At 37.9% G+C, this 19271-nt stretch overlaps 1 protein-coding gene across 2 annotated transcripts; it reads left to right on the forward strand.

The window, feature by feature from the left end:
• Positions 1-127: 127 nt before the first annotated feature.
• On the forward strand, positions 128-10617 carry LOC5572103 (proton-coupled folate transporter). 2 transcript variants are annotated; one of them, XM_001660128.2, is made up of 4 exons: positions 128-447; positions 511-783; positions 9329-10319; positions 10381-10617. In XM_001660128.2, the coding sequence occupies exons 1-4, from the start codon at positions 309-311 to the stop codon at positions 10424-10426; spliced, it is 1449 nt and encodes a 482-aa protein (XP_001660178.2). In that variant the 5' UTR covers positions 128-308; the 3' UTR covers positions 10427-10617. The 2 variants fall into 2 exon arrangements, with proteins under 2 accessions (XP_001660178.2, XP_021704729.1); XM_021849037.1 differs by having other exon boundaries at positions 128-783.
• The last annotated feature ends 8654 nt before the right edge of the window (positions 10618-19271 follow it).

Genomic DNA, 19271 nt, shown 5'->3' on the forward strand with positions numbered 1-19271 from the left:
CTTTCGTGACATTATCAGTGCAGACACGTGCCTTTCACACAATTCACTATCTCAAACTGAGTCAAGCTCGCTCATGGGAAGATTACCTCATCCAGCATTCTGCTATCAGCTGCTCGATGAGCTTGACACATTTCAAGAGTGAATTATAAATTGCAACTAAACGATGCATGCGAGAGTTTCGAAAATATTTGATTCGCACCGATGCATATTTATTAATGCAGTAAATTTACTCAATCGATGACTTAATTGTAAGATGCAGTTAGATTATTTTTTTTCTTCCCGCATTCAGTTGCAGTTTGTCGTTTGCAATGGAGAGGGCTAGAAAACAAGAAGAGCGTACTCCCCTCTTAGAAAGTGATAAAGAGGAGAGTGCTAATGGCAGTTGGATTCAAAATATCACCGTTGAACCAGTAGCGTTCTTACATAGTTTTGGATGGAGCCTTTCTGGTGAAATAATGCCATTTTGCGCCTATTGGAACTAATTGTGATCTGTAACCTTTGTCTCAATAGAAATTATACTGACCAATCAAATAGTGTATCAAACATGTGTAGTGACGCTAGGCGGGCCAGATGTCGAATCCTGCGCTATTATGAAGCAGACGGGAGCTGCCGAAAATGAAACGTTGGCGAGTTACCTCGAGCAGAAAGTTCAACCCTATGCAGCTACCGTCACGATGACCATTGTGCTGCTGACTTCAGTGGTTCCGGCTATGGTGGCGCTTTTTCTCGGACCGTGGTCGGATAAGTTTGGCCGGAAGCCCGTTATTGCGATCGCTTCGATGGGTAAAGTGAACTACTCGATGCATTGACAAATAAGTTACGAAAATGATTGGGTTACGTTTGAAAACTTCCCATGTTGGACGTCAATCAGGGTATCACGATTTTTAGAGACAAAGGATTTTCTTGTTTAATTATGTGCTTCAGAATCATGTATTTGTAGCATGAATGAACTTCAACCTTCTAGTATGAGATGTGCTGCAATATTTTCTGACGTCATTCCACTGAGTTCCATTCGTGATTATAAACCTACGATTTTCTTTAGAAAAGAACAGAGTTTTGAGTTAATGAAGCAACTAGAATTTTGAGTAAACGGAATTTGCTATGACCAAAACTCAAAACTATAGGTTAGGCCATCTACAAAAAATCGAAAACTTATCGTAAAACATGTGTTCGTTTACATATGCGTGAATGGTATGTTTGTGTGAATTTTTGTATGGCTATAGAATTACGTAACTTATTGTATATTGTATGTGTGCTTACAAATGATATGATTTTTATATTAGTTTTGTATTATATTTTTTATATAGTCGGTTCTCCTATTAGATAAATAGTTGTAGGGCGTTATAAGAATCAGCGTTATAGGAGACTTAGGGCTTATGGGATTTCGTCAGTTTGGGAGTGTTGTTGAATATCTTGTATGCACACAGTCTTCGGCACAGTTTCAGCACTCAGTACGATCTACCTTTAGGAGTTTAGGATCATCCTTTTATCTAAGAACTTGGTCGGTAGGGGGCTTTTTCTGATTTGCACTATACGAATCTTAGGGATAAGAATGCAATTTTTGTAACATATGATATCTCTAGATCCTGATGTTTCGGAAGGTTAGTGTTTGCGGAAGAGTTGTTCAGTAGCTCAAGGGCTGACATGCAGTGATCATTTTGATACGGAATTACGCCACCAGGCAGCGCTAGTGAGCATTGAAACTTTGTTTTGTGAATAGCTCCTTTGCCTGTTCACTAAGAAAGATGGCGTCTTCGGCAAAGTTGTTCTGTAGCACAAGGGCAATAGAATAGATGTATTGCTGTTTTCTTTTATAACTAGAATTTTTTTATTAATTTTTACATTTTTACGATAACTTTGGTGTCTTTGGAGTGGAGAGTGATGCCCGTTGATCTATATATTCTAGTAAAACATTTTATTATAGCATTGATATGTTGTGTTTTCGTGTTTGTGGGTCGTGGGTTCGAATCCCACCGGTCGAGGATCTTTTCGGGTTGGAGATGTTCTCGACTTCCCAGGACATAAAGTATCATCGTACCTGCCACAAGATATACACATGCAAAACTGGTCATTGGCATAGTAAGCTCTCAGTTAATAATTGTGGAAGTGCTCATAAGAACACTAAGCTGAGAAGCAGGCTCTGTTCCAGTGGGGACGTAACGCCAGAAAGAAGAAGAAGATGTTGTGTTTTTACCACTCACTATATCATAGTGAGCCGTAAGTTGTGAGACGAATTTGGAAACTGATTGTGACAGGAATGAAAACGATACAACGGATTGAGAATACGGCAAGTTGCATTTTCTTTGCATTATTTCCAAAAAGAGATCAAGATTTATCAAAATCTTATTGTACAATACTAAAGCCGTTTTGAGAAGGAATTTTGCATCGGCTTGTATTAGCATCATTCACTGCAATACTAGAAAAATTGCAGTTCTCACTGATCAATCAATCAAAGGTATAGTAAACAAACGACGGACCCGAGAATGTGTCGTAGATAGTCGCGGAGAAAAACTGCTTCAAAAAGTTGAGTTCTACCGATACGAATTTCTCGTTAACCACTGTATCGTGAACCGAAGCATTCATGTTGATCGCGTACGTGTTATCTAGTCGACGCGCTAGTTAATTGGAGCATAATATCGCAATCATCAATTTTGCCCGAAACTCAACTAGCTTCTCCATTGCTATTGTGCTGTGCTCAGATCCTGTAACCGTTGGTTCCATTTTAGCTTGTTGGCTCCACAAGATTGAAATTTCCGTAATTCCAGTTTCCTTAATCCCAATTCAAACTATCCCTGCTATAATAAAACGCCCTTTAATGAAAAGGTGAACCACTAACATCATCATGGAGCATTGGCTGCTCTCAATGACTTGGTGAGAGTAAGAGCTCTGCTCCACTCTCACGATACAGTTAAACTGTCATGGCAAAACATAACGCAGTCATTTATATTGACTACCAGATGGAGTAGGTGAAAATAGAATGAATGGTCAAATTTCTGGCATTAAAAGGTCAAACGTGGTCAAACCATACAAATCATGTAATGTCCTCGTTCTTTCTGATCGTGATCTCTGAATAGAGTAGTAGTGCGTGTGTGTATAAAGTAGAAGTTCTGTAAGGTCATTTTTATACCTTTTGTGTGGTGCAATTGTGATAATTTAGTGTTGTTTCTTTTCTTAGGTCTATGCAATGTTAAAACGTTCAATAATGTTAAAAATGTTAGTACAGGTGCTAGCATGCAAAAATTAGTACGGTTAGTTAGTAATATCATGCAAAAACGGACCTAAAAGTAATAAGTTATTTTCACAGTTAGTATTAAATCACAGTGATAACGAAGAGACGAACAAAAACCAAGCTAAAAAGAAGCATAAGAAAAAGGTAATTTCTATTGTATTTTGTGTATTAAAAGAGGCTAGAGAGATACAGTGATAGTGTATTAATAGGGTATTAATTCAAGTGGTTAGGTCCGATGAGTGGGCCTTTTTCTTCCCATTTTAAAACTACTCTGCAGATATCGGTCCGGAGGTCTCGTTCCCGGATGAAGACTAAGATCGATCAGGAAATCCCAGCGTTGACGTTGCCTGGTGAGTTCTACATCCACTCACGGCAACTATTGTTCAACAGTCATCACCATTCATCTCTCCTGCTAAGCAGTCGGTAGCCATCGCTGATTATTGGGCCGCTACCACTGTTGACTCCTCCCTTCCAAACCACCCATAAGGAAACCTGGCCACCGGTGTGCAAACATCGACCAACCACTCATGTACAGGATCCATAAGTTCAAATATGCAAGTAACCCCCCCCCCCTCTAAACTATCAATGTGACGTCACGAGTGAATAAAAATGTGTAAAATGTAAATAACCTCTATGAAAGCCAATCATTTAGAGCGCAGCCCTGGTTATACCAATTTCATCACTTTGTGTTTCCTCGCTTTGTTCCGGACTCGCAAAGGAGTCACCAAACTTAGCTATTCTTATGATCCTCAGAAGTTCTGTTACAACAGCTTAAGTGTCACTGTAAATGTTTATTTGATCATTCTCTACTGTTCTCCTGTATTCCATCCATAAAGGGAATATTCAGTTTCCCTGTTCCAGGATAGCCTTCAAATTAGTGTAGGGATGGTACACAAATTATGTCACTCTAAATTTCAACTTTTTCGACCACCGACCCCCCCCCCCCCCCTTTTGTCACAATTTTTGTATGAGCCCTTCGAATATTTATTGGATGATTCGAATCTGGATAGGTCGTCTTCATCACAAAGTGATGAAAATCCAATCACATTGGAAAATATGATTAGGACTATGTTGACGCAATTATCCGAAACTAGGCAGCTGATTGACTCTGTACGCAGCGAAATCAAAAACGTCAACGACAAAATTGATGCCATCAAAACTGAAGTGCGACTTGAAATAATAGAGATAGAAAACTTTTATTACCTCTATTCTTGAAATCCATCAAAGATGAATGTGCAGCAAATTTTCATCAACATGACACCGCGTTGGAGTCACTAAATCAAAGAGTTGACAGTGTGTCCCAAAAATGCGGGGCACTCGAAAATCGCAACGAGCTTATCATTAGCGGCATTCCATCCGAGCCTGGTGAAAACTTGAGCTCGACCCTAAGAGCAATCGGTCGACATCTGGCTGTGAGGGACACGGCTAGTAGTGGAAGCTCAGCGCTTGAAATCAGGTAGCAAATCGAACGCAGATGGTCTCATTGTTGCTGAGTTTGCACTGAAGTCAACAAGGGATGAGTTTTACAGCGCGTATTTGCAAAAACGTGACCTGAAGCTGAGAGTCCAACCCAAACTCTGATCGGCGTGTGTACATCAGTGAAAGCCTCACAATCGAAGCTCGCAAGCTGAAGTCGGCGGCACTACAACTAAAAAAATCGGGCTGTCATCGGTCTACACCAAGCACGGAGTCGTCTACATCAAGCCTGCGGCTAATGGTCCAACCATCGAGATACAGTCTAAGAGAGACTTGGATTAATATTCGTAACTATGTATTTTCGTTCATTTTTTGAAGTATGTTTATGTACTTTTGTTACTTTTGTATTTGTGATTGATTGAAATTGTATGTTAAACCAACTTGTATTTTATCCCTTCGTAATAATGCAACCCTCTCGAAATTGCTTCCCACATTTCACTAAATGTTACCAACAAAAAATGACACTCAAACGAACATTCCCGGTGCAGTGTTGAACACCGCTCTCTATGGTGAAAAGCTCAATATTTGCCACGGAAATGCTCAAAGTCTGTGTGCGCGCAATTGATGAAGTTAGAGATCTCCTAACGGGTTTCAAAGTGGCAGTTGCATGCTTCACTGAGTCGTGGCTAACTTCCAAAAACAGTGACTGCAGCATCGGTATTCCCGGCTACTCCGTGATGAGAAACGACAGATCGTATAGGCGTGGCGGTGGTATTGTGGTCTACTACAGAGAACATATGGCTTGTTCCAACTCCGGAATCTACAGACAAAACAGAATGCTTGGCCTTAGAATTTCGAGTGGATGGGCATAAGATCCTACTGATGACCATCTAAAATCCGCCGGACAACGACTGTTCATCTTTCCTGTCAGAAAAGCTAGCCGATTTTACTATTCGCTACGATAGTACTTTTTCTGGTGGGCGATTTCAATACTGACATGCTTCGTCCCAGCAACAAGCGCATGCAATTAGAAATAGTCCTCGGTGCTTTTTCATTGACATCCATTGGCGAAGAACTGACTTTCCTCCATGGTGCTGGGTGCTCACAACTGAATCTTTTTCTAACCAGCCACAGCGAAACTATTTTGCGGTTTGGTCAGACTAGTTTTCCTGGATTGTCGTACCATGATCTGCTGTATATGTCAGTAGATATCGACATCACGAAACCATCAAGCCTGTCCACATACCGTGATTATACCAATTTTAATATACCGTAAAACGGGGTAACTTTGATAATGCGGGTAACTTTGATAGTGCGAGACCCACAACATACTAAACGAAATAACGATGTTTCCGTTAATCAGTTAAGCAAAACGAATGCAAAAGTAAAGAGTATCAGTATGACATTTCATGTCAAAGCTATTTTCGTTGGAATAAAGTACATTTGAGGATGTATATGCAAATATTTAAAAAAATTAGATTTTAGCATTTTTGCAATGCTTACAAACAATCTGTTCTACGATCACCATTTGATGAAGTCATAATCAGTTCGTCACTTATCCTTGACAGCCTAGTTATAGTAGAACATGAATTCGGCCTCAAATCTCTTAGCGAAACCCCTTTTTACAAACTGGGACCATTTTTGTAATCTAAGTCAGAAATTTTCATATAGCGTTAAACGCCTAGAGGTATGCAACGCCCTATAAATGTTCCGTAATTCATTCAATTTTGTTCGATTTATACTCCATTATCAAAGTAACCCCAAAGCAGAAAACCGACTTTCGATTACATGAAAAATAATACATACATTAAGAATAAATCTTTTGGCAATCTATCAAGTGCAATCGATAGCTGGGATGTCAGTACTTGTTTTAAAAATATAAATTGTAATTCTTTGAAACAGAATGCATAAATATTGAAGTTTTCTTCGAAAAAAACTATCAAAGTTACCCCGTTTTACGGTACATTCATTGGAATATGCTCTTCTCTCTGTACCATGGAATCACTTTTACGATATTGTTAATCCGAACGAAGCCATGCAATTTTTCCAGACGCATTAAAAACGGTGCACGATGCGTGTAGTCCTCTTCGTGTTATCAATAATAGCCGTCAGCACAACCCCTGGTTCTGCTTTCGACCTGTACAGTACTGGGAAGTCGTAAATGCGATCTGGGAAATTAAATCAAATGCAGTTGGAATGGACGGTCTGCCGATCCGTTTCATCAAGATCATCCTTCCGCTTGTCATACAACATATAGGGTAACGGTCGTATTTTGGCCCCCTAAGGAAGTGATTTTAGTTTTTTGTCCCAATTAATTAATTGCACAGCGTTACCAAGTCAAAGAACATGCCAACATGAAGAGAAAAACTTCCACTACGAGATAACAATGCACAAACGGTCATGTAGGGTCCAAAAAACATCGAAAATAATTGAATTGTGAAGCACTGTTTTTCATTATTTTGGACACACCAATACATTTTGGACCCTAAAAGTATAATATGCTTGCCCATAGTCTAATCAATCGATTGACAATGGAAAACCGAAGAAATTCTATGCCTTTAGTTCAGAAATTTGAAAAAAGTTTTTGTTTACATTTGAAAAATTTCTGACGGCTTTAATTTATGTGTGTAACGTGTTGTAACGGTTTCATGGATGAACCGAATAAATTAAAATAATTTCAGATAAAATAAACACATTTTCTACGTACAAACGGTTGATGCAAGTGCGGAATAGTTTTATCTTTCCAAATGGCATGCGAATTGAGTTGTTCTTTCGATTTAAACTGGCGAATTTGCAGGAAAATAGGCCAGGGGGTCCAAAATATATAGGGGTCCAAAATACATTGGTTACCCTAACGCATCTGTTTAACTTATTCATCAGGACTTCTACCTTTCCCGACTGCTGGAAGTACGCTAAAGTTATGCCTCCGAGAAAGAAAGCGCATTTGAACGATTTTAGTAATATTAACGATATTAGGAGCTATCTTCGATAAAAAAAGGCACCAGTATACTAGTGCTACTAGATTTTTCGAAGGCATTTGACACTGTTCCGCATGGAAAACTTCTGGATAAGCTGGAATCACAGTTCAACTTTTCCAATGCCGCTGTTAGCCTAATACAATCGTATCTGGTCTATAGAAGGCAGACCGTCTTCTGTGGTGATCGTATGTCAAGCAGCGCTGAGGCGTCGTCTAGTGTACTTCAAGGTTCAGTACTTGGATCGTTACTGTTTTGTTGCCACATAAACGATCTACCAACTGCGCTAAGATATCGCTCAATTCAAATATACGCCGATGATGTGCAACTTTACATCAGTCGCATGGGTCCCTTTAGTCGCGAGTTAGTCACGATGGTGAATATCGATCTTGCACTAGTTGCGGATTGGTCCAGGCGGAACGAACTCCACGTAAATCCAGCTAAGAGTAAGGCAATGTACATTGCAAATCAACGACTCAGAGTGAACGGTCCCGTTTCACCGGCATCCGCAATAGTGTTGAACGGCCATAGAACCGCATGGACGGAAAGTGTAATCAACCTTGGTTTCGTTTTCCAAAATGATTTGCTATGGGATGGACTTACAGCACAGCAATGCGTAAAGATCTACGCGAGCCTTCGAACCTTGTATAGTTGTACATACACTGCGATGATTGCTACAAAGTTGAAACTCTTCAAAGCCTTGATTCTGCCACATTTCTTGTTCGGGGATGTCCTTCACGTCCGTCCTAGTGCAAGTTCCTTCGGCAGGCTTCGCATGGCCCTAAACTGCTGCGTACGTTAAGTCTATGGGCAGAACCGTTTTGATCATGTGAGTCATCTGCAACAGAATCTTATTGGATGCAACCTAGAAGAATTCTACGCTTACCGCTCCTGCATGTTCCTGAGAAGTTTGCTGACGAATAACTTCCCAGCTGTACTGCACCGTAGATTAATGCAAACTCGTGGTCGCCGTTTGCAGAACCTGATAATCCCAGCAAATAATACGGTATGTTACGCGAGTTCACTGTTCGTTCGAGGTGTTGTAAATTGGAACTCCTTACCACCCGAAGTGAAACGTTCATCTTCGAAAGTAATATTCAAGAGAGGCTGCATCGACTTTTTTTGGAATCGCAATAATTAGATTTGTAATTTTGCTATGGTAGGCTAGTTTTATAGCATTAGTTTAGTATGTAAAGTTTTAACGAGTGCGAGACCGGAGGTAGTAATTTAGAAGATATGTATCTTACGCTACTAGACAATAAACAAACAAGCAAACAAATAAACAATGCTTAATAAGATGGATACTAGCACATCACCCTATGCCGTCTTTCCAGCTGTAATTAGCTGATACACTGCCCGGCGTTTTCTGCGATGCGGCTCAGTTTTTCGCATATCTTACCTTGCAGATATGGTTCTGCTTCAACTTGGCTATAGCTCCTCACCCAAAGAAGACATACTGGCAGAAAGGCTCCTTCAAAATGCAACTCTTCAGCATTTTTTTTTTTCGTAGAACGGCCTTAGCTCTAACCCTTTCAAAGAGAGCGAATAGCTGGACTATTTCCGCGAAGTATTACCAGTAGACATTATTAGATGACTTCAAAATGGCAGACACAAAATAAATGGGATAAAAAATTCAAAGTATTTCAAAATTCGAAAGAAATTGCTTGCACAATCAAACATATTTGACAGCTCCAATCCATTGTTTCATGTTACATGCTTACAGAAATGCTAGTCGCTTGGGTATGCTACATGTCCAACTACTACGCCTTATCACCTTGGTGGTACGTTGTGGCCAACATTCCTGTATCGATCTCCGGTGGATATTCTGTGTTCAACGCTGGCCTGTTCAGCTACATGAGCGATGTCACGAACGAGAGAAACCGGACACTACGAATGGGCGTATTGCAAGGATGTACAATGCTTGGCGTTCTAATCGGATTGTTAGCTAGCAGTTATATGATTGATTCCGTCTCAGCGACAGTGATGTTTTTGATCTCGGCAGCAGGCATGTTCCTCGGCATCGTATATTTAGCTCTAGTTACCAAAGAAACAATTATCAACGAAAGCATACGCTCTGGAGTAGATAAAATCAAAGCGATCTTCAACATCAATCTTTTACTAGAAATGGTTCATACGTTCACTAAACCGAGATGGAATTACGAGCGAGCCATAACGTGGCTTTTAATATCCGTTAGTGGTTTGGTGGAGTTTGCAATAGCGGGACGTCAACTATTCTTTCTCTATACACGGCGACAATTTGGATGGGATGCGGTGACTTACGGATTTTGGTTGTCCGCAGAACTGGGACTTATTATGATGGGGAATCTGTTTGGCATTGGACTGCTAAAAAAACTGTTCAATATTTCGGATTTGAGCCTTCTGGCCATTTCAACGATGAATCAGCTAGGAGACTATCTGATCAAAGGATTTGCGCAAGAGGGTTGGCAGTTGTACCTAACGACCCTGATGACCCCGTTGAAGGGAGTCGACGGAGCAGCAATTCGGTCTATGCTTTCCAGCATCCTTCCGAAAGACGACATCGGGAAGAGCTACTCCATGGACCTATCGGTAAAAGCTATCACACCACTGATCTCGGTTTTCCTTTTTACCTCCATATACAACAGAACCATCGATAGTTTGCCATCGACGTATCTTTTTGTGACGTGTGGAATATTTGGAATCAACCTCCTTTTGATAGGGTAATCTATATCGTGTATATTTGAACGAGAGATTCATTTATATAATGTCTTTCTTTTTTAGAATCTGTCGTCATTTGCTGAGGAAAAGGCATCGTGCCAACGCATAACAAAAGCGCAGTAATAAAGTGCAAAGATTCTAAATCTTTGGATATAACTAGACCATAGTATAATACTTAGCCAATCAAACTCTCAAATGCATTGAATGTAAATGTCTTCTGGATATATTGAAAGGTATTTTAGACAAAAAAAAATGTAAAATTACTAGAAATATTCAATAAATAAAAACGTAAACTTCAAATCAATTTGAATAACATATGTGATTTAATGACTTTATCTACTAAGGTGATTCAAAAAATCGGTTTCGCTCCACACCACTTATCCGATTTAAATTCAGATTCCGAATGTCCTCCCTAAATTTGAAAAAAATAAACAGCAGAATGGAAGAGAAACGCTATTTTTATTTCCGAGTGCTTCTCCTCTGTGCGCTATCGCTACCACTGGATGTAGATATTGTGCATTCAGATTAACTTTAGACCGAAGTTCGTAAGAGAAATGAAATATCACCATCAAAAGTTCGCCGAAGTTCGACGTCGGCATTCTAACGAAGTGCTACACCGACAAAGGCATTCCTTATGCGTCGGCGAAGCACTAAATTAGAATGCTGACGCTGAACTTCGCCGAAGTTTTGACTACCGAACTTCTAATTGTCACTCAAACTGTCAATTAATATTGTGCATCCGGGTAATCGCTGGAATGTCGCTCAACTGTCGCGTCGCTGGACTTTTATTTTATTTTATTTTTTATATTTTAATTTCGTCAACTGACGTAGACTAGTACATTTTACATATACATATTCTTGTTTTATTTCTTAATGCTTTTGCGAATTACGAAATTTATAAAAAAATATTGTAAAAAAATGTAGTGTAAATAATTTATATTTCATTTTGTTTTATTTTATGTGTTGCGATTTCGAATGGATTTGAATTATGTTTTTAGTTTTTGCCAAGACATGGTAAAGTCAATAGTTTAACTCATCAACGCGAAAAATTCGAAACATTATAATAATGTAAGATTGAAAAACAAGGTTTCACTCCCAATAAATATAACACATAATGATTTTTACGCACAGTATTGATGATTTTCAATTGTTTAATATAGCTGTGAGGATTTTTTTTTTTCAAATAATTGCTATTGACATTAAGTTTTACATATACAGGTATGTTCCGTTTTTATCAACACGATCGGCAATTTTCAGTTGATTAAAACGGAACCGTGACAAAAACGGAATAATTTTCTTAGACATTTTTTTTACAAATTTGAAAAGAAAAGTGCTGTTTTGTTAGGATAATCCACTTTTACATCATATAAATGCACAGTATTGATGTTTAGGAGCTGTGAGGAACATTTAGATTATTTATTCATATAGGTTCGTAATGAAAGTTGATTGCAAACTCCTATCAATCAATATAATTTTGTAATAAATCAATAATATTTCTAGTTTTGTTGGTTAGAAATTCAATAAATGTAATATAGAATATTGAAACGATAATCATATAAATGTCCTTTGTATCATAACGTGCAGCATATTTGTAAAAGTAACTACAAGGAAGTGGGTCAAGTTGATCATTTTTTTTTCAAGAAATATACAAGAAATAACTTCTTTTTCCACGTTATATTATCCTCATCCTTCTGATTCTTCCTCTTTTTGAAATTACATTCCAACTAAGAAAGAGCCTTCTTCTCAGCTTAGTGTTCTTATGAACACTTTCGCAGTTATCAACTGAGAGCTTTTTTCCAAGGTATTTTTGCATTTTTTTTGACGTTAACTACGTCTTACGGCAATATACTGGGTGTCAATTGAAAATCTAAAATTTTGCGACCGTCACGAAATTATGTAAGATTTTGAACGCTAATAACTCAGTCATTTATCGATAGATTTTCAATATTTTCCCACCAATCGATCGGAAATGTATACAACAATTTCCTCGAATGGAGAAAACTATTGATTATTGACAATAAACTATTGAAAATTGGGAAAATGTCGACCCCTTTCTTACGCAACCAATCACGTGCAAGCAGTTTTCCACGCTTCTTTTGCGTTCCGCTTCGCACTATAAAAGCAGACCGATTCCTGCTTCTTCGCTCATTCTTCTTTTTGCCGTCAGACTGTGAACATGGTTGGCGAGCAAGTCTCGAGTGCCTTTCGCATTCTCAGCTCAGTTTTCAATGGAACGCGAATGGAACAACACGCCGCCACGACTGAAGCCGCTTGTTGAAGCTCACATCATCATCGCCACCGCAAACCTCATCGGGCGAGGAGGATTTCTACCAGTGCGCCGTCAAAGTGTGTCCGTGTTACGCAAATTCAACATTTCAATCGGCCCTTTCCAGAGCTAACGAATGTGTTTTAAAGAGTTGATTGTGTAATATTCCTTAATTTGTTTGAGATGGCTGAAGAAAATCTACCAAAGCCGCTTGTTGAAGCGCACATCATCATCCGCACCGCAAATCTCATCGGGCGAGGAGGACGCAACCAGTGCGCCGTCAAAATGTGTCCGTGTTACGCAAATTCAACAATTCAATCGGCACTTTTCAGCGCCAACCAATGTGTTTTAAAGAGTTGATTGTGTAATATTCTTTAATTTGTTCGAGATGGCTGAAGAAAATCGACCAAAGCCGCCAAAATGTGTCCGTGTTACGCAAATTCAACAATTCAATCGGCCCTTTCCGGAGCCAACAAAAGTGTTTTAAAGAGTTAATTGTGTAATTTTCCCTAATGTGTTTACCACATACTTGCTATAATTTCTTAATTCATCTCATAGCAGCATACAATAATTGATTTATTACGAATAATTGACAATACGGCAATTTGGGGATGTTTCCGAGGACGCTGCTGCAGTGCCGTCGGGATGCAATAACAGCATAATGCTAATCTTGTAATTCCCTTACCCAGACATCAGTTTCATATAGCCTATTTCCCAGATAAGAAAACGAAGAATTTGAAAGGAGGAGCATCACCTGCTATTCTAAGGGTATAAAGCATCCCTTCTTCGTTGAATTCGGTTTCATTCTATTTTCGCTTTCGAGCTGGTAAGAGCTCCTCCAAACCTGCTCAGCTCCTCGCTACCAGAGGCAAGCTGTTTGTACGAGATGGCTGAAGAAAATCTACCAAAGCCGCTTGTTGAAGCAGTGTTGCCACATTTTTTTCGGTTTCCATCTGTGATTTTGACTGAAAAAATCTTTTTCATCTGTAGTCCATCCCAAAAAATCTTTGAAAAAATCTGTATTGCACCAAGTTTTGAATTTTATTGATCTATTTAAAAAAAAAACGTCAATACTGTTTTTTTTCTCGTCAGAGATGTAGTTACACTCATTTAAGCAAACTTGAAACCCAACCCAAAAAAAGTACATATTGTATGGATAACTACATAGTTAGAATGAAAGCATTTATTTACTAGATGCGACCGTTTTTACAATCAATTAATATTAAGAATATTAAAATTGGGAAGACCTACGTGTTTTGTAAATTTAAGTTTCATCATGAAAATAAAAGGCTAATTTGCATTTGAATTCAGAACAGTACACATTTGCACTTTATTATTAAATCGATCACATCAGTTTACCAGTTAGATTATGTATGATGTTTATACATTGATTTGTTAAACTTTGAGTTCAATTCCGGTGTCAATGTAAGATTTACAACCCCTCCCTTTCCTTTTAAATAACATTTTGACCGCAAAATGGCGTCCATGGTGCTCGTATTCAGGCGATTCCGAACTTTCGTCTTGTTGAGATTATACTGAGAGAAAACGCGTTCCACCGTCGCAGATGAATGAGGAATCAGTAGAAAATTCGAGATGAATTTTCTCAGCAAGGGAAAAGCCAGCTTTCCAGTTGCTCGCTTCCAGCTCAGTAATTTTTGCCAACTTGTTGCCATGTCATCAGTTTCTTCAAGCTGTATGGTGTTGCAAAGTAGTGACGCTTTCAGCTCCCGAAACTCATTTTCGATTGATTGTTCTGTGCCCGTACCGTAAAAGGTGGGAAACTGCTTCAAAATTGAATTGAAGTCTGTTAATTTATCCAGATTCTTGGGATCTATCTTCGACGCAAGTTTAAGTATCGGGTCATTCAGGTTAAATCGCTTGGTAATTTGCTTGATCAATTCAATATAGAAGTTACAGCAAATAGAATAGAAAGCCTCCTTTCTGGGTTCATCCAGGATTCCGGTTTTGAGCAGTTCATCTGCTGCTAAGCCAATGTAAATCTCCGATTTTTTTTTTGCAGATTTTGTTCAAAATCCAAAGCAGAAAAATCGTTAATTTTCTTCAGATATTGACTATCACATATGTTGGATAGAAGAATCACCAAGAGTGATTTTATCTCATTGTACATGTTGGGGAATTCCGGGCTTTCGGACTGGAATATACGATTGACCCTGTTTATCACCGGTAATACGTATTCCAGGAAGAGCAGAAGTGGCTTGGTCATTGGATCGTTGAGATGACAAAGAATACGCTTAGCCGTTTGATTGTTATCGCTATTGGCTTGAAAAGAAAAAAAAAACATTACCAGTTCCGCAAAGCGTTCATTGTTCCTTTTAATCACTGATTCTAAGGAAAGCCACCTGGTTGCAGATGGGTGTAAAATCTTTAACGGCTGAACTTCTAGGATACTTTGTATCATGGCAAATTCTTTAGACCGCTTTGGACTGCAGGATAAGTAACTGTAAATATCGCGCATCAGCTGTTCCAGATACGATGGCAGCTTTTCGCATGCGTAACTAGCGCACAGTGCCAAAGAATGACAACTGCACTTTATAACTATCAACTCAGGACAGTCATTTTTTAACAGTCGCATGACTGAGCAGCGTAGATGGTTTGATGGTCAGCTAGGTGAAGTTCGACAGCTTTGTAGAAAAAATCTCTGACCTAGAAGAATAACAGAAAGCGTATTAAATAAATTAGTCTTGCTGAGATCAATAACTGGATAGAATTGTACAATTAACTGCGTCTTCAGATAATCTTTGAAAAATATTGAACAGTATTCTTAAAATTTATAGTTTCTAAACAAAAGTATGCGTATATTGAATCAAATAAACTATCATAAAAATGTTTGTTCATAACAATCCGTATGGCTTTTAGGATGGATTGAAAATTAAAGAATTTAGAGGTACAAATGCTCAATCAGATCTTACACCAAAAAATGTCTCAAGGCAGAGGGAACAAAATGAGTAAGGAATTGAAAAAAAAAACAAACAATTTACCCTGTACAACTTATCACCATCATCTTCCACCATTCTTATCACCATCACAAGCGTTTTGACAGCACCGATGTCGGTAGATTCGTGAATAATGAGTGAGAAATTTGATTTTCGCATCATTTCGACCAAATAGGGTCCTAAAGCCCTGTCCCAATTTTAGTGCCAAACGCTTAAGTTTAGGCCAAAAACACATGTTAACTCAATTTTCTAATGTTTTCCGTTGGTTTAAGCCCAAAAAACATTTTTTTAGATTTTGTCACATCCTTTGGCTTAAACTCAAATTTTGGGTGTATTTTGTTTTCCGTGTCCCTTACGAAATGTCAGATAGGAACAACCCCAGTGGTCGAACTAAAACCCCTGTGGTGTTTTTGTCGACTAAGCGAACGTCAAACATGATCAAAAGTGTCAAGGTTCATTTATGGACCAAATTTTTAAATTAAAGTTCAAACATGATATAGCCATTATTTGAGCGGGAAAAATTGCTAAAGTAGTTAGAGTAACATGCTCTTTCGTGTTATTAAATAAAAACAAGATTTCATTAAAAATTTTAGGACCCAATTGTCATGCTGAACCTCCGCCATTACTCCGTTGATTACAGCTGTGGCTTTCGTTCTTCCCAGGGTTATTCTTGAGAGCAGCTCTGAATCCGGATCGATAGTTTTCAATAAATCAGTCAACTTGTCCACTGCGGCGAAAGAAATATTATTCTCTACGGCCCATCCACTGATCTTCAATTCTGCTTCGGTTACGTTGCTGCTTGAAAGTTTTGTATATATTTTTCGATCCGTGGGTTTTAAAATTTTCATTGATGCATCCTTATGTCTTTTGGTTTAAAGGTGTGAAACAAGATTAGATTTTCCTCCTCTTGAAACACAGAGCTTGTCAAGACATATCGTACACCATGCATAATGAACGTCTTTCTCGTACGGCTCGAAGCATTCAAAGCCATCAGTTGAAAGCCATTCAACTTTAAATTTCTGCATCCACATTTTTCTTTCTGTTTTCGTCGGTTTTTCTGTTCCAGAAGCCGATGCGGAACTTTCAGTCACTCCAGCGTCAGATTTATCAGTGGGAGCAATAGCAAATGCTGTATCTAAAAGTCGGAATAATAAATAAATCATTATATTCGCATACAAAGTCATTGGGGTGCGACTTATTTTTCGAAAGTTGTTAAAACCAAAAATTCATAAGCTTTTCTGAATTCAAATCACAAAAAAGAGAAACCTAAAATTTTGAGCAAAAATATTAAGGTTTAGAGATAGCGCAGGCGACTTGGAGGAGAATTTTCAAGTTATGAAATATGACCTTCAGTTAAGTCTTCATAACTTTGTTATTCTCCAAAGGCTCTTAGCACCACTATCTTCAAATTTAAATTTAAGAAAAGTTTGTATAACTTCAAATTTGTCTAAAATCAAAACCAGACTTACCTAAAAGTAGTTTTCTCACAATTATTCCTCTTTTTACTAAAAAAAATCATCTTTGTTTGACCATAACTTCATGAATACTTACCGATTCCAGATCATTTTTACATTATTTTCAAGCAAACTTAGTTGATTCCTATTTTTTTTTAATTTCAAAAATATTGTTGGTGCGAAGTGTATGAAAAATTGTTTCTTAAAACTTTTTGAAGGTTTAACAATGAAAAAACATAGTTTCAGCTAAATTAAAAAAAAAATAAAGTATAGTATTTTCCGTTTTGAGGGTTTGGGCAGTTTTTGTTGAATAACTAGATCAAACCTATTTTTTTAATTATTTTGTTGTAAGCATGGTTTATCATTTATTAAATTAGCTTCAAAAGCATGTAAAAAGATTTTGAATCGGTTAAGTATTCTTGAAATTAAGGTCAAATAGAGATGATGATTTTAGCGAAAAAGAGGATTTTTTTTTCGAAATTTACTTTCAACTAAGGTTAGTTTTGATTTTTGACAAATGTTATGTTCTATAAACTTTTCATAAATTTCATTTTAAATAGAATGCAGCTATGGTTAGAAGTTATAAATAATAAGACTTAACTGAAGGTCCTGTTTCATAACTTGAAAATTCAAATCGCTTGCGCCACCTCTAAATCTTTTTATGTTTGGCTCAAAATTTGAGGTTTCCCTGTGTTTTTGTGATTTGAATTCAGAAGAGCATACGAATTTTCGGTTTTAACAACTTTCGGAAAATAAGCCGCACCCTAATAGTCATGGCTGTTTCCAATATAAATTTGACCTCATAAGTTATGTTAAAATTACCTAAAACTGAGCCACCTTTAGATGGAGTTAGAGATGCTTGCTTTCCAAGCCTGGGAAAATATTTTTCCATTGTGTTTCCTTTCTTCTTGGACATCACTTGTAAACGTTTCTTTCCAAATCTGCTTTCTGTTTTAATGATTAAAATATCCGGCACTTTTTTCAGATACTACGGCAACAACACGACTGCAAATATAAACAAAGATTATTCTTCATCATAACATTTGAGGTAAATATAGAACGAAGCTATATCTCGAAATATTCAGAAGCACTAATCTAGAGAATCGAATAATTGTTCGAGATGATAATTTGATCATCTGGTTGCTCTCCCTTAGTGGCCAATCGATGTCTCGATCTCCAGATTTGTGCTATTGAAAATTTACGGGTTGACTTTAATTCATATTCACCTTAATAGGTTTTCGTCATGATTGCAAATTTTGTATATATTTTAGGGACATTGAAACGTTTTATCAACTCACCTGAACTGATTAGTTTCACGAAAGGTTGACACAACTAGGCATATCACTTTGATATATTTCGTAAAAGCTGGGTTTTTTCAAAATATCACTGATCCAAAACACACATATCGAAAATAAAACGCGCGATGCGATTATGACAATTGTATGACATTGACAAATATCTTGTCTGCTTTATCGACATATGAAAAACTGCCCAGTTGGCAAAAGTTGAACCAGATGGAATCAAGAATAACAAATGAATAATACCGATTTTTTTCTTTATTCGTTTCAAGGTTGGTTGATGGCTGAAAATCTTAATAATCTTAATTTTTCGTAAAAATCTTTGACCTGTGATCACAGATATCTGTAGGTGAAAACGGAAAAAAATCTGTGTAATTCTAGATAAATCTGTGTATGTGGCATCACTGTGTTGAAGCGCACATCGTCATCAGCACCGAAAATCTCACCGGGCGAGGAGGATTGCAACCAGTGCGCCGTCAAAATGTGTCCGTGTTACGCAAATTCAACAATTCATTCGGCACTTTTCAGAGCCAACAAATGTGTTTTAAAGAGTGGATTGTGTAATATTCCCTAATGTGTTTACCACATCTCTTTATTCATCTCATAGCATCATTGAATAACTGATTTATTACGAATAATTGACAATACGGCAATTTGAGGATGCTTTCGAGGACGCTGCTGCAGTGCCGTTGGGATGAGTGCTCAACATTTCAAAACGATTGTAAAATAGAGTGGCATTTCAAACGGCGTCATTGTTTTCCCATATTTTATGGGACAACTTCGATGACGAAAATTATCACATGTAACAAAATTGCACAGTCGAGTCTAGTACACGACACTGAAGACGGCCTTACAGTTGAGGTCGAAATACGCGTATCTGTCAAAGGATACAAACTCTAGTGGAATTTAATGGTATTGTACTAAACTCGGTTTCATAATCTTGAAGTAGATTGTAATAATTCTGGCAATTGTAATAATGGAT

Source organism: Aedes aegypti, chromosome 1 (assembly GCF_002204515.2).
Source record: "Aedes aegypti strain LVP_AGWG chromosome 1, AaegL5.0 Primary Assembly, whole genome shotgun sequence".
NCBI classification, from domain to species: domain Eukaryota; kingdom Metazoa; phylum Arthropoda; class Insecta; order Diptera; family Culicidae; genus Aedes; species Aedes aegypti.

Excerpts from the sequence above, each read along its gene's own strand:
- LOC5572103 (XM_001660128.2), top strand. The coding sequence starts at position 309 with ATGGAGAGGGCTAGAAAACAAGAAGAGCGTACTCCCCTCTTAGAAAGT. Across the intron at positions 448-510 it reads TTTTGGATGGAGCCTTTCTG|AAATTATACTGACCAATCAA; the intron begins GTGAAATAATGC and ends TTGTCTCAATAG. Across the intron at positions 10,320-10,380 it reads ATCAACCTCCTTTTGATAGG|AATCTGTCGTCATTTGCTGA; the intron begins GTAATCTATATC and ends TTTCTTTTTTAG.